General features: G+C 47.4%; 2 protein-coding genes across 2 annotated transcripts in view; one reads left to right on the top strand and one right to left on the bottom strand.

Moving 5' to 3' along the window:
• The window catches only part of TMEM35B (transmembrane protein 35B), a 225,240-nt gene that overhangs the window by 66,371 nt on the left and 142,778 nt on the right, over nucleotides 1-16,091 (top strand). The gene's annotated exons all lie outside the window — the stretch shown is intronic.
• Nucleotides 1-16,091, bottom strand: part of DLGAP3 (DLG associated protein 3) — an 84,072-nt gene that overhangs the window by 19,710 nt on the left and 48,271 nt on the right. Inside the window, exons 3-5 of the mRNA XM_063140826.1 lie at nucleotides 12,616-12,821; nucleotides 9,974-10,040; nucleotides 2,194-2,413 (exon numbers count right to left, since the gene is read on the bottom strand). Coding sequence (XP_062996896.1) covers nucleotides 2,194-2,413; nucleotides 9,974-10,040; nucleotides 12,616-12,821 — 493 coding nt within the window. The remainder of the gene's footprint in view (nucleotides 1-2,193; nucleotides 2,414-9,973; nucleotides 10,041-12,615; nucleotides 12,822-16,091) is intronic.

The raw sequence follows: 16,091 nt of genomic DNA, 5'->3' as shown, positions 1-16,091 counted from the left end.
GGCCAGACCTGTGAAGTCGCATACAGTAAGACAACTTCCCCACGCCTTATGCTTGCCAGGTTGTGGAAGTGTTTTATGCACACAGTTTATTGACATTGGCCCAAGACTGAGAAGATGGCTGAAGGACCTTGCCAGCCTTGGTTTTTCTGACTTTTCCATACAAATACAAGCCACTTTCAGATTATTCGTTAAGAAAAGTAGGATAGACATTTTTAAACACATAAAATCAATGAAATACATTACCCCTGTAAGTGGCTCTTTGTGGGCCAGAGTGAGGTACAGCAGTGGCTCAGTGGCAGAGCGGATTCCAGGTGGAATGCCCAGCATCTCCAGGTAGGCCCTCACATGAAACCACGGAGAGCCCCTGTCAGTCAGCATAAACTAGCCTTCCCCAACCTGGTAACCTCCAGCTGCTTTAGACTACGACTCCCATCAGCCCCAGCTAGCATGGCCAATGGTCAGGAATGTTGGGAGTTGTAGCCCAAAAGATTGGGAAAGTACCAGGTTCGAGGCAGGCTGGTGTAGAGAAATACTGAGCTAGAGGGACAATATACAATATTGTCTTACACAATATAAAGTCTTACACAATTGTCTTACACCATATTGTCTTACACAATATAAAGACTGTTTGTCTTAAGAGAAGCATGGTAGTTCAGTGGTAGAGCTCCTGTTTCACATGCAGAAGGTCCCAGGTTCAATCCTTGGCATCTCCAGATAGGGCTGGGAAAGACCCCTGTCTCAAATTCTGAAGGGATGCTGTCCATTGGTTTAAAAAATACTGGGACTGTGCACCACCTTGGGCCGAATCCCCAAATCTGAGCTGAGGCGGGCTGATTTGGCCTGCCTCAGCCCGAATCCCAGCCAGTAGCAGGTCGGCTGAGGCACCCTAAGAAGATTGGTACTGAAACCCTCACGGAGCCTCAGGCAGAGCAAGCAGGGAATGAGCGGGAGCATGCGGGGAGTCCAATGGACTCCTGGTTGGCCTTGCGCCCGGCATTCAGGAACCTGCAAAGCTGACCCACTTCGGAGGGGCCGAATCTCGCTTCAGCTTCAGTGCCAAAATGAGGTGTCCAAGCCCGGAAGCACCCCGAGTCAGGGAGGGGGCTGTGCACAGCCCTAGACAATACTGAGTTGAATGGACCAACGATCTGACATGCATCATTATAATTATTACTCTATTTTAATGTCATTTATTACATTTCTGTACTGCCCAATAGCTGAAGCTCTTTTGGATGATCCACAAAACAAATCATAAAGCTATCAAATACAATAGTATAATAAAGCATAATAAAAAAGCATGAACAATTCAACAAAATAAAACTAGAATTAAAAAACAAAATAAAAGCCACCAGCAATGTAAGAATCTTAAAACACACGAACACATTTTTTTTTTAAAGAAAGGAAAAGACTTAACCTGGGAAAATAAAAAGGGTTTCACCTGGTGTTGAAAAAACTAAAACATAGGTGCCAGGCAAGCCTTTCTGGGGAGGACACTTTGTGACCAGGGTGCCACCATGGAAAAGGCCCTCTCTTTGGTAGCTACCTCAGGATGGGCAAATGAGCGACGTTCCAAATTGCCAGGATTCTCCAAACATCGTCTCACTGATTGTCTCTTGCCTGATTCCTGTCCGTGTTTACAATTGTTGCTCACTCTGCTGGAATGGGAAACTTGAATGAATCGCGCAGTGACCAAATGGGAGATTTACGCCTGTTTTCCCAAGTTTGTGCAAATCTACTCAATTTTGTGCAAATTTCCTAATTTGCACAACTTTTCCCCATAGACTAAAGCAGGGCTGATTCCGTCTATGCAAGAAATTTGTGTAAATTAGGAAATTGCATGAATCGAATTGGGAATTGGAAACGAGAGGAACGTGAGCACGTGTTTGACAATTTGTGAATATTTTCGGTGGGCAGGTGCTTGCGCTCACGTTTGGAGCTTGGGACAGGGCGTGCTCACATAGTTTGTGGCCAAAAGCTGTGTTCTCCTACACCCCCATAGCCAGCCACCTCATCTCATTTGAGGTGCCCTGGCAGAGGTGATCTTAGGGTCCAGGCAAGTATACAAGGGAGGAGACGGTCCTTCAGGGAACCTGTCCTAAACCCTTTAGGGCTTTAAAAGTCAATACCGGCAGCTTAAGGCATCTTCCTATGTCTTACATTGGTACTTACAGGTACTTGGCTTGAGGATGCTGCTGGTGAGGGGCTGGCCAGGCTGGTGGGTCGTGGTCGCCATGGTGAAGAGGGAGAGGCAGTCATCGTCCTGGGAGCAACCGGCCTGAATGGCCCTCAGGTAGCTATGGCTGCGCATGCGGAAGCATCCGGGCAGGTCCAAGGCCTCCACGGCCTGTGACTCCACCTCGCCAAAAACAGACTCACACACGGCCTCAAACTGGTGGTTCAACTCATCATTAATCTGGGGGAAGAAGAAGTTCATGGAGGGGTGAAGAGGGGCAGTCAATGGAGCTCGGACCTGCGCACCTGGATCAGGAGTTGTTTCAAACATTACGTAGCAATGCATGTTAGCTGAAGCAGGTACGCTCAACAGGGAGCCACACCCAAACCCAGCTTCCTGATGAGTAAACCTGTATGTGCTCCCAAACACTATTTGTCACATTTTCATGTGATACCTAAAGAACATAGTGTGACGCTTCCCTAATTTGAGCCGGTGCTCAGTAGAGCGTAACCCAGATTTTTCAGAGCCAGGTCTGAGCTGTGGAACATGTTCATGTTGTTGTTGTTATTGCTATTATTATTGTTGTTGCTATCTCTTTTCTCATTCGTGGCGTTTTTTCTAGACAGACATGGCAAGCTTTGCCAGGTCATGCTGTCTTTTACTGATTCAGGAATTTCCTGACAATTGAGCATTATTATTATTATTATTATTATTATTATTATTATTATTATTATTATTATTATTATTTCTATACTGCCCAATAGCCAAAGTTCTCTGGGCGGTTCACAACAATTCACAAAAATTACAAACCACAACATTGATTATGCAAACATTACATGATAATAAAACGTCTAAAAAAGTTAACGTACAAAATTTAGAACAATTTAAACAGCTAAAAACAATTTCAATAAACAATTTCAATAACAGATCTGATCAAGACAGTTGACATAAATACCCCATCATATGCCATTATGTCCCTGGAAGTAGAGAGCAGCCTTAATACTACTGTAAACTAGGTTGGGAAGTTTGACTTGGTTAAATAAGTAAAGCAATTGACTAAAGCGTAAGTTGAATTGGTGGAATTCCAAATTAAAAGCAAACTTTTTAAAAAAAGGCTATTTTGGTTCTGGTGTGGTAATTGTAATTGAGAATACCGCCCCACCCCCCAGCAAAACTGAAGGTGGCTTTTGGAAGAATGGCATTAGACTAAGTCCAGATCTATACCTTGTGTCAAGTCATTACGAATGTGGATTAAACAGCAGGAAACAACACTATGAAAGCAGTATGTGGATTGTGGATTGTGCCCCAACAGTTACCAGTGCACTTTAATACTGCTTTAAAGCAATAGTGTGGCTCCTGCCTTAGTTAGTTTACCTTAGGTCCCATTGAAATCAAATGTACATCATGACTAAGTGAAGTCAAACTGATTTCAATGGGGATCTAAGTGTGGTGAACCGAATTCTGGGTCCACTTAATGAATAGTTCCTTTGGCTTGTTAAATCACACACATTGCAATATCTCAAAAACACACATATAATTAAGGTAGCCTGCAGAGGTATTTAAGGTTTGATAAGGTGTTATAAATGCTATTCTCAATTAATTAATCCCATCTTCTTCTTTTTTTTGACTCATCTAACCCAGTGGCCATTGCCACTGAGTTGCATAGGTTAAGAACATAAGAAGAGCCCTGATGCTGGATCAGACCAAGGGTCCATCTAGTCCAGCACTCTGTTCACACAGTGGCCAACCAGCCATTGGCCAGGGACCAACACAGCAGGACACAGTGCAACAGCACCCTCCCACCCATGTTCCCCAGCAACTGGCCATGAGAACTAGTAGCCATTGATAGTCTTCTCCAGGCATTTATCCAACACATTACTACTACTACTACTATTTACATTTATATACCGCCCCATAGACCAAGTTCTCTTGGCAGTTTACAAAGATTAAAACATTGAACATTAAAAAATATATACAAAATTTAAAACCTGTAAAACCATAAAACAGATAATATACAAAATTTTAAAACCATAAAAACATAAAACAGGTAATATACAAAGACAATATCCATTTAAATGGATATTGATCTGGGGTAAGTTAGAAAGCTCAGCATATGCTGTTAAATGCCTGGGAGAAGTGAAAAGTCTTGACCAGGCTCTGAAAAGATAACCATATTGGTGCCAGGTGAGCCTCACCAGGGAGATGGTTCCATAATTGTGGGCCACCACTGAAAAGGCCCTCTCCCTTGTTGCAATCCTCTGAGCTTCCCTCAGAGTAGGCACTTGGAGGAGGACCTTAGATGTTGATCATAGTGTATGTGTATGTTCAAGTCAGGAGAGGCATTCCATCAGGTATTGTGGTCCCAAGCCATGTAAGGCTTCAGAGGTTAAAACCAGCACCTTGAATTGGGCTCGGAAACATACAGGCAGCCAATGCAAGTGGGCCAGAGTGGGTCTTATATGCTCAAACCTTCTGGCTGCTGCATTTTGCACAAGCTGCAGCTTCTGAACCATCTTCAAAGGCAGCCCCATGTAGAGCACATTGCAGTGATCTAACTTGGAGGTTACCACAGCATAGACAATTGAAGCCAGGTTATCCCTGTCCAGATAGGGGCATAGCTGGGCCACCAACTGCAGTTGGTAGAAGGCACTCCGTGCCACTGAGGTCATCTGAGCCTCAAGTGACAGAGATGGTTGTAGGAGAACCCCCAAGCTACGAACCTACTCCTTCATGAAAAGCGCAACCCCATCTAGAACAGGTTGAACACCCTCCATTCAGTCAGAAGAACCACCCACTAACAGTATCTCAGTCTTGTCTGGGTTGAGTTTCAGTTTATTAGCCCTCATCCAGTCCATTGTCATAGCCAGGCACCAGTTTGGCACAGCCACACCTGATGAAGATGAGAAGGAGAAATAGAGTTGTGTGTCATCAGCATACTGATGACACACTCCAAAACTCAGAATGACCATACCCAACGGTTTCATGTCAATGTTGAACAGCATGGGGGACCCCTAAGGAAACTAAGCAGTGTTCCCCAAGCACCCCCTTCTGGAGCCGTCCTGCTAAGTAGGAGCGGAACCACTGCAATGCAGTGCCCCCCACTCCCAACTCAGCCAGACGTTCCAGAAGGATACCATGGTCGATGGTATCAAACGCGCTGAGAGATCAAGGAGAATCCACAGAGTCACACTCCCCCTTGTCTTTCTCCTGACATAGGTCATCATACAGGGCGACCAAGGCTGTTTCCATGCCAAAACCAGGCCTGAAACCCAACTGAAATGGACCCAGATAATCAGTCTCATCCAAGAGTGTCTGGAGCTGGCCGGCAACCACTCGCTCAAGGACCTTCCCCAGGAATGGAACATTGCCACCGGCCTATAGTTATTAAGATTTTCCAGGTCCAGGGAAGATTTCTTCAGGAGTGGTCTCACTACCGCCTCTTTCAGATGGCCCAGGACCACTCCTTCTCGCAGAGAGGCATTAATCACTTCCCTGGCCCAGCTGGCTGTTATTAGCCAAGATGGGCAAGGAGCCAATACAGAGGTGGTTGCATTAACCTTTCCAAGCACCTTGTCAACATCCTTGAGCTGCACCAACTGAAACTCATCCAAGAAAATAGGACAAGGCTGTGCTCTGGACACCTCACTTGATTCACCTGCTATAACACTGGAGTCCAAGTCCTGGCAGATGCCAAAGATTGTATTCCACAGATCAACCAGTGTTTCGGCAGGAGTGCCAGCCCTATCAGCTGGGAAAACTCCTCAGAGCCATTTGGAAACTATCCGGATCCATTAGTAGGTCCCCCACCCTTGCAGGGCGAAAAAGCTGCTGTAAGTCTAAACCTCAGCAAGCAGTGATCTCACCATCACAAAGGGACTGTTGTGAGGTCCCCCGCTTTCAGACCACCACCTCCAGTAGAGAAAACCAGAGCTAGAGTAAGCCCTGCTACATGCGTTGGGCCGATGGCATGTTGGGACTGTCCCATGGTTGTCATGGAGACCATGAAATCCTGAGCTGCTCTGGATAAGGGTCCCTTGGAATGAATGTTGACATTCCCCAGAACCACCAGTCTGGGGAATCTCAGCAGTGCACCCGAGACCACTTCCATCAGCTCACCTAGGGAGTCTGTTGAGCAGTGGGGTGGGCGGTACATCGACAGAACCTCTAATCTGTCCCATTGGCCCAACACAAGATGCAAACACTCCAAACCAGTAGGGGGATGGAGTTCCTATACACAGCAACCCCCACAGGTCTACCCTGATGCTGGACCAAGTACCCCAGTGGGCTAGCTGGGAGAGACTGACTCCTCTCTGCTCACCTACCCAGGTCTCGGTTACGCATGCCAGATTGGCTGCCTTGTCCATAATTAATTCATGGATGAGGGAGGTCTTATTATGCACCCATCTGGCATTTAAGAGCAGCATCTGGAGACCTGAGGCCTGGCTGGTGGGGCAAACCATCAGACCTGCAGTTGTGGGGAGGACTGGAACATGGCACAGCCACTAATTGTCTGAGCTGCATTCCCCTTACCTGGAAAGTCCTCCTCACAATGCCAGATCTCCCTCTATTCATCACTACACTGATTGGAACCCCCTCAAGCTCCCCGCCAACCCATTTGGGTCTGTATCTTCTTTCCCAGGCACATAGTTCAGGACCCACAAAAAGGCATGCTGAAAAAAACCAAGAGCCTGCAGAATTCACAGCTAGGTTGTGGGCGGCAGCAGAGAGCAGACAGGCAGCACTCCCTCTGCCTTGGGGGTGTGGGCAGCAGTCCCTCCTTCTCCCACAGGCACTGGCCCTCCCAGGACACCTCAGCCAGCCAGTTCATGCATCCCCCTCCAGAGAGGGGACAGGTGGAGGATGTCTGCAGCAACTGGCCGAGTACCTGGGGGCCTGGCCCTGCAGGGTGTGGCTGTCTGCTGAGCAGAAGTCCAACAGGGAGAGGGTGGAGGTGGTGACAGCAGATCAGCAGCAGCAAGCAAGCAAGCAAGCAAGCAGGCAGGCAGGTAGTAGCAGGGGGCTCTCTATCTTCCCCGGGTGGTGTTGGTGGTCTCCTCCTATATCTTGTGGTAGCAAATTCCATAGTTTAACTCTGCGCTGTGTGAAGAAGTCCTTCCTTTTATTTGTCCTGAATCTCCCACCAGTCAGCTTCATGGGATGACCTCGTTGGGTTCTTGTGTTATGGGAGAGGGACAAAAGATGTCTCCTTCTCCACATTCTCCAGACCGTGTGTAATTTTGTACACCTCTGTCATGTCTCCCCTTAAGCCTCCTTTTTTCCAAGCTAAACAATCCCAGCTGTTGTAACCTTCTCTCATGGGGGGAGATGCACCAGCCCCTTGATCATGCTAGTTGCTCTTTTCTGCACTTTCCCCAGCGCTATAGTATCTTTAATTCTGTATTGTGTGATGATGTCCCCCCTTCCCTTTGCATGTTCTGAGTCTCACAATGATGTCACGGACAATGTTGTCTAATAATGTTGTCCAGCAATGTTGTCATTGACAGTGGTCTCATCCTCTCGTCCTCCACCCAAACCCAGGCCTGCTTCTCCGCACATTGTAATGGAACATTTATTTATTTATTTATTTCATTTTTATACTGCCCAATAGCTGAAGCTCTCTGGGCGTTTAGCAAAACCTTCTCCAACCTGGGTTCCCTCTGGAGGTGTTGGACTGCAACTCTTGTAATTTCCACCCATGCTGGCTGGAAATGACGGTGACAATAGGGGAAGACTGTGCTAGTGAGCTGTGGCACACGTTTTTCTTAGGAAAAAATATAATAGGCGAAAGCACAGTGTGCAAAGTGGATCCCTGTGAACCAGGTTTTTTTAAAATTATTATTGCATTTATATCCCAAGGCAGCGTACATAACCCTCCTCCTCTCCATTTTATCCCCACAACAACCCTGTGAGGTGGGTTGGACTGAGAGTCTGTGACTGGCCCAAAGTCACTCATTGAGCTTCCATGGGCTGAGTGGGGACTAGAACCCAGATCTCCCGACTCCCAGTCCGACACCTTAGCCACTACACCACACTGACTCTTCAATGTGCAGAGAAACAGGCCTGGGTTTGGGTGGAGGACGAGAGGATGAGACCACTGTCATAGAATCATAGAATCATAGAATAGCAGAGTTGGAAGGGGCCTACAAGGCCATCGAGTCCAACCCCCTGCTCAATGCAGGAATCCACCCTAAAGCATCCCTGACAGATGGTTGTCCAGCTGCCTCTTGAATGCCTCTAGTGTGGGAGAGCCCACAACCTCCCTAGGTAGCTGATTCCATTGTCGCACTGCTCTAACAGTCAGGACGTTTTGTCAATGACAACATTGCTGGACAACATTGTTAGACAACGTTGTCCATGACATCATTGTGAGGCTCAGAACATGCAAAAGTGGGTGGGTGGATGGGTGGGGTGGACATCATCACACAGTGTTGTTCTTCCCACCTCACTCCTCTGCTTCCCATCATAGTGCAGATGCAGCAGCAAGAGGTTCAGGCAAACCTTCAGAAAAGCTAAATTTGGATGTGGGCTCTGGAGTCGCGTGAAGTCCCACTCCAATCAGGCGGCGTTGCTAGGCATGGAAAAGATTTTGGGGTCTGAGCCCATTGGACACAAATCTGCATAAAATTGGCATATGCTAATTTTTATCTATATACACATGCTCGTAAATAATGACTAGGAATTATTTAAATTTCTCTGGAGGCAGAGCCAACCAACCAATTTCTCGTCCAAATCATCTGAAAGAAAATAAATTCTTCAATTAATTTGCAACCTGCCCAAGATCATCCCAAGGCAATGGAAACAGGGTTTTTTTTTTTTGGTTCCCTCTGTGCTTAATTGCCATGCAGGAAGAGAGTGGTGCTGTTACAGCATGTGGGTGTTGCAGCATGTGAGGAGGGGAGAGTTAACCCTTCCCTCCCCAGCTGCAACCCCCCCCTGAATTTCACTCCCTGTGTAGCAATTAAGCGAAGAAAAATCTTCAATTGGTACCAATGGACACACAGGGCCCTTAGGAAATAGATTCAGGGCTGAGGCTCCATGACCCCAGGTATAGCAACACTCCTGATTCCAGCACTAAACTGTATAAACTGTGTACAGAAAGGGCCTTAGTGAAACTTTGAAAGGCACATAGGCATGAGCTTGGCTTCTCAGCAAAAGAACGGCGTGGTGATGGTGGTGAAACAAGAATAACCCACACACTGTGGAGATGGTGTGAGGTGGCCATGCGCCAGCACAAAGGGTACCAGTCAAAAAGTCCCAGCCTCAATGCTGTCCGATTGACACATTTCTGGTATCCGAATAAATATAGCCATTTTGAGTGGTGACTGAAGCCTGGCCTAGAGGGCTTGCATGATCGAGCAAGTTCCTTATTTGCCTCGTGGCCCTGTTGCCCAAACGTGACATTTTAGTTTGGTCTCAGATGTGAGGCTGAATGCCTCTAAGCTTTTCTTAGCTCTATGGTGGCAGCAGCAATGGCCATTCCATGCTCCACAAAGGAGGGGAACGTTGAATTTCTTTTCTGGGGCATTTCTTAATAAAGCATCTCCTGGAGGAGTGGAGGAGGAACTGCAACTTTGCACTCAAGTCCTATGCAGGGACAATGATATGCAAGCAAATTCCATGAAAAAAGAAATAATTTCCCAATATTTCCCCACAAAACCCTGTTTTCTAGGATTTGCATTTCAGTTTCCAGTCAAGGTACAAACCCCCAATTTATCGTGAAGTCATTCCCCCACAACCCCCTCCGTGCCCTCGGTCCTGTTCTCCTTCCACAAACCAACCGTATAGACCGAAGCACCTCACCTGCCCGGTGGTGAAAGAACGTCCATACCCTTGTCCCCGTGGCCGGATTCGGGGTGATGTGCAGCAGCTGGGACAGTTACAGATATATGAGTCAGAATAGTGTCTACTTGCAAACCTAATGAGAGACATGGGGAAGAAAAGGTTTCTGAACAAAACCCGAAGCATGACATGAGCACAACATAAGGACGTGTCTCTGGGTTGGCTTGCCTGGCCTTAATGAACAAAAGAAGAACTCTGGCTCATGTTCCCCAGCAACTGGTACTCAGAGGCAAACTGTCTCTGATACGGGACAGGTCAGTGGAGGCTGGTGGCTCTGAAGACAGTGGGGCGGTAAATCCACTCTGGGTTTCAGACAGAACCAGTCAGAACACTAATGGAGCTAGCCCAGGTGCAGAGGAAGGGCCTGAACTGCAAAGCACCTTGGAGAGCTCCTTTAGAGTTCTGACTGAAACCAAGGCCATAGCTAGATGGGGTGATATCCCAGGGCGATCCCCGGGATCGTCCCTGTGGGTTTACTTGACCCACAAGGGATCCCAGGATCAGGGAGGGATGATCCCTCCCTTGCCCGGGGAACTCACCCTTGCCTTTGAGCCCACTTTTTCCACGGTCTCGGGCTGATCCTGAGACCACGGAACATTTGTGTGGGTGTCGTGGTTTGTCCTGGCTCCTCGCTGTTACTCGCGAGGAGCTGGGACCCACGAATCGGGGGTGGGGTGAGCAGGGACAAGTGTAAAAAATAAAAAAATACCTTTTGCGCATGAGCGTTCGTGTGCTCTGCCCCTTTAAGAAAAACAAAATGGCAGAACACACGAACTCTCATGCGCAAAAGGTATTTTTTTTTATTTTTTAAACACACAGAGGGGGAGATCTCATGATAAAAATATCACGAGATCTTCACCCCTCCATTGCACTAGACAAGCTAGGTCTAGCTGAGGCCCCAGAGGAGATGTACCACCCCACAGACATGGTAGCTATCAGCCTCCACTACTGAAGGTAACATATAGCCATCATGACTAGCAGGAGCCATTGATAGCTTTCTCCTTCATGAACTTATCTAATCCCCCTTTAATGCCATCCAAATTGGTGGACATCACTATACTTTGAGGTAGCGAATTCCATAGCTTAACTCTGCGCTGGGTGAAGAAGTCTTTCCTTTTATCTGTGTTGAATGTCCCACCATTCGTCTTGATGGGATTGACCCCTTTGGGTTCTAGTATTTTGAAAGAGGGAGAAAAACTTTTCCCCGTCCACTTTATGTACGATGTGGGAATATGTATATATATTCTTCTATCACAACCTTCCCAAACCTGGTGCCCTTTAGCTGTTTTGACTTCCAGTCCCAGCAGATCCAACTAGCATGGTCAATGATCAGGAATTCAGGGAGCTGTCATCCAAAAAATATGGAGGGCATCAAATTGGGGAAGTGTGCTCTACCATGTCTCCCCTTACTTGCCTTCCCCACCCACCACCCCAAACTGAAAATCCTTTGCAGATTGTTACAACACCAGTCAGAGAAATAGATAGATGGATGGGAGGCTTTGTGGTCACTACGGTCTCCAGATATAAGTGCACCCTATGTCATTATGTCATGACCCTGATCCTAAACAGTGGTAGGATGCTGACATGGAGGCAAAGATCCAGCTGGATCAAGAAGACTAGTGATGCAAGCTGTGGAGATGCTGAACCTGGCCTCACTGCAGAGGCTAATTAGTGGAGGCCAGTGCCTCCGATGTCCGTGTGTGTGTGAATCCACTCCGGGTTTCAGTCAGAACCAGAGCAAACTCTAAAGGAGCTCTCCAAGGTGTGGAGCTGTCCAGGGCGCAGAAGTGCCTTGGATAACTCCTTTAGAGTTCTGGCTGGTTCTGACTGAAACCCGGAGAGGGTTCACTGCCCCAGTGGCATCGGAGCCACCAAGCTCCACTGAGCCCAATCCTGTCACCGGGAGCCCAGGAAACAGCACCCCCCTGACACAAATTTCCCCAAGGAACCGGAACATTTTACACCCAGGGGCCTCTTGCTCCCCAGTGCAGGCTACATGCAAGGTGGGAGCTGATGTGAGGTGATAGGCTTCAGGTCAAAGGACTACCCCTTTAAGACTCTCTGCACTTCAGGAAGTGGGTGGGGCCTTGGAGGGGGTAGTCTGGCCCAAGAGGGATCAAAGGCCTCAGTTGAGCTCCAGTCCTGATTGGAGACATTGGCTTGCTTGGAGCTATCCAAGGTCCTGCAACTCCAACTTGGCCCTATCAGCTACTTGCTTCATAAAATCATCCTCAAGCATTCCTGGGGGCTCTCACCCATGGCCAAGACGAGACACCCCTGACTTATTGATTGCCACTCCTTTAACCCCCCCCCCACATAACTGCTAATTTTTGTCCCCTTCCCTAAGGATTCTTCTGTTGATCTCTGGGGAATGTTAAGAACATCAGAAGAGCCCTGATGGATCAGACCGAGGATCCATCTAGTCCAGCACTCTGACCACACAGTGGCCAACCAGCTGCCGACCAGGACACGGTTGCAACAGCACCCTCCCACCCATGTTCCCCAGCAAATGGTGCATATAGGATTACTGCTTCTAATAGGAGGTAGCACTTAGCCATCAGGACTAGTAGCCACAGACGTTAGCTCTTTCCTTAGTTTCTTACTTGGTTCGGGCCTGATCTACACTGGAGGAACGGCGATACCCGTCACGCCGGGTCACCCCCTTGGGAGACACCTTGGTGCTGGTATCTGAGTCCCCACTGTCGTCGTCTCCCATGGCCTTGATGTAGCTGCCGCTCCGCATCCGTCGACATGGTATCTCGCCATCCTTCCCTGAGGCTGGGTATCCTCCCCAGTCATCCTGTGGAACCTGGAGGAAGAAGAGACTCAGTGCAGTGTATGTGTGTGTGTACGCACCAGATCCTTTGGGGTTAGTAGACAGGTCCATGGAAAATCCCAGCTATGACTTAAGGCAGCAGGGGTGTGGAACCTCTTTCCACCCAAAGGGTGGATTCCATTCCGGAGAACCTCCCGGGGACCCCATTCCAGATTCTGGCCAAATGCTTGAATGGTGTGCGCATGGCCACTGCACATGGTGGCAGGGATGTGTATAGCCAGTGTGGCTTTGCCACCCTCTCCACACATTTCAATGCAGGGGAGGGTCATTTAACTCCCCACAAGGAAACAGGAGAATCCCATGGGGCATCCTGGGAAATATTCCAAAATCTGGCCCTTTTCACCTTTTCCTGATATTGGTTGTGCCAAGAGTTTCTTAACCATTTTAAAAAAAAGATTTATGAAATATATATAAAATGTGCACAAATGCTAACTGCCCCTTTGTGTTTGCAAATTGTTGATATTCCAATAAAGCAAATACAAGAGTAAGATGCATGGTCATTTGCGCCTTATTTTTGTATTAACCATTAATAAAGCGTATATCTAGTTCCCCCCCATAAATGTGTTAATCCTTTATCTACCAATTTTAATGGGAAAGAATCAGTTAATTTAGGCACGATGGCATGCTCACTTAATTTATTTCCCTGTGCACCTGACAGGTATTAGCTGCTTTCTTCCATTTGACATTTCCAGCCCAGAGGCTTGTATATGCTAGTTATTTTACAAAGATTTTGTTATTTAGTAATATCTCATCATACTTTTAAAACAATAATCTCTTAGAGCAAAATTACAGGTGAAAGTTTAGTGATTGACTATCAACTACAAAAAAGACTTAAAACAGCTATGGGGAAAGATGGGGTGCAGGAGAGAAAATGAATTGTGGATATTATTATTATTATTATTATTATTATTATTATTATTATTATTATTATTTTCTGTATCCCACCTTTTTCCTAATACTGGGACTCAAGGTGGCTTTATAAAATTAAAACATATACAGTTAAAACATAGAAATAGAAATATAAAAAAGCTAAAAATATAATTAAATAATCTATCGTATTAAAACATTTAAAAAGATTAAAAAGCAAATAAAGAAAAAAATATTCAGTGCATTAACCAAGGTCCAGACTGTTCTCAAGGGCTTTTCAGAACAAGACAGTTTTTGCCCGCCTTTGGAAGTATAGCAGGGAGGGAGCCAGCCTTGCCTCCCTGGGAAGGGAGTTCCAGAGCCTTGGAGCAGCCACTGAGAAGGCGCTCTCCTGCGTTCCCACCAGAGGTGCCTGTGGTGACAGTGGGGCAGAGAGAAAGGCCTCCCCTGAAGATCTCAGGGCACGGGCAGGCTTGTAAGGGAGAATACGGTTTTTCAGTTAACCTGGACCTGAGCAGTTTAGGGCTTTATAGGTCATAGCCAGCACTTTGAATTGTGCCCAGAAACAGACCAGAAGCCAGTGGAGCTGCTGTAACAGGGGAGCTGTGTGCTCCCTGTAACCAGCCCCAATACATTTCTCAGCTATGAACCATAGGAACATTGGAAACTGCCACATACTGATTCAGATCATTGGTCCATCTAGCCCAATATTGTCAACACTGTCCAGCAGCAGCTCTCCAGGGTTTCATGTAGGAGTTTTCCCAGCCCTACCAGGAGATGCCGGAACCTGGGACCTTCTTCATCCAAAGCAGGGGCTCCACCACTGGTCCCAAATCATCACTCCAAATTGTTTTTAGTTTGGATGGGGTGGTGGTGGTGGAAAGAGGCAGGTACAGTGCAGGTATTTGTTTCCTCCCCCACCCCACCCCAACACAGCTAAATAAACAGCATTCAGAGTAGGAACAGTTACTCTGGGGAAACAATACAAGGGAAAGGGTTTACCCTCCATCCCTTCCCAGGGGCCCAGATCATATTTGTGCCCTGCATAGCTAAAAGACTGAAAACTGAAGTTCGCAGATCCAGTGACGGAACTCCTACTTCACGTGTAGGCTGGCCGATAGGCTATGATCATCACGGAAATTTATTACCTTAATCTGAAATAAATAAAAATTAAAAGTATGGATTTCCTTAGATCTTGTGCTCATTTGATCCTTTTTAAATTATTTTTTTATTGTAAATTTCAGCAAAAACAAAAAACAAAAGCTCAGTTGATCTGAAGAGTTCTTTGGCAAGAGGAAATGGAAGGTGGATTTTTGATCTTTTCAGAAAGATGAAAGCCACTGAGTTCCAGGCATGCTAACTCAGTCTTCCACCTTCCAGATGTGTTGGACTACAACTCCCATAACCCCCAGACAGCATAGCTAGCTGGGAGTTGTAGTCCAACATGTCTGGAGAATGCCAGGTTGACGAAGGCTGTGCTTACCCAACCAACTTGACTTGGAAGTGATAGACCTCTAGAGGGAACTTCAACCCTGCCCCCCCTTCAGTTCAAGATCCTCCAGATGTTTTCAGCCTCACCCTGTACTGGGACATTGCCTTCTCCACCCCTAAGGACCACTCTTCAAAATATCCAGGATCCCCACCGCACAGCTCCTTCCACAGGTGAGTCCTGGCCAAATCCCACCCAACACAGGAGCAGTAGACAAGTCTGGCTAACACTGGACATCCCCCGATGATGTCCTTACCAGGTTCTGGTGATGGGCTGGCATCCTTTGGGGTGTCAGGAGGACAGCAAAGTGGCTGGCTGAGTGCAAGAAGCCCGGACAGACCCAGCAGCTCCTGCGTCCACTCCTCAGAGGCAACTCTGACGGGCGTCTTCCACCCTTGGCTCGACCCTCCCGTGTCCCTGCTGAAGGTGGAGGCGGATAAGGGCCGAGATGGGGAGAGCCGAAACAAGGCCCGGATAGGCGGAGTGTTCCCATCGCGCATCCCCTCCTGTCCCCCCAACTCGGATGGGCAATCAAGCCGCGTGTCATTCAATCTCTCCTTCCCCCCGGGAAAAACAGAGCGGGAGAGCGAGAAGAGTTAATTAGCTTTTAATTGGAAAGGGACAACACCAGCACGGAGTTGGCTGGCTGGTGAGGCCTCCAAGGGTTAAATGCCTGTAGACAAGGTGGGGGCACTGGGGACTGGTGTGTTTGGGTCCTGCAGAGAGGGATATGGGTGGAAGCAGAGAGAGAGAGAGAGAGAGAAAGGGCTGCATTTTCAAATACTTCCAGGCCACTGGAGATCATAGAATCATAGAATCGAAGAATAGCAGAGTTGGAAGGGGCCTACAAAGCCATCGAGTCCAACCCACTGCTCAATGCAGGAATC

This window comes from Elgaria multicarinata, chromosome 13, assembly GCF_023053635.1.
Source record: "Elgaria multicarinata webbii isolate HBS135686 ecotype San Diego chromosome 13, rElgMul1.1.pri, whole genome shotgun sequence".
NCBI classification, from domain to species: Eukaryota; Metazoa; Chordata; class Lepidosauria; order Squamata; family Anguidae; genus Elgaria; species Elgaria multicarinata.
The sequence above is the reverse complement of the archived record's forward strand: the minus strand, read 5'-3'. Positions and strand labels throughout refer to the sequence as shown.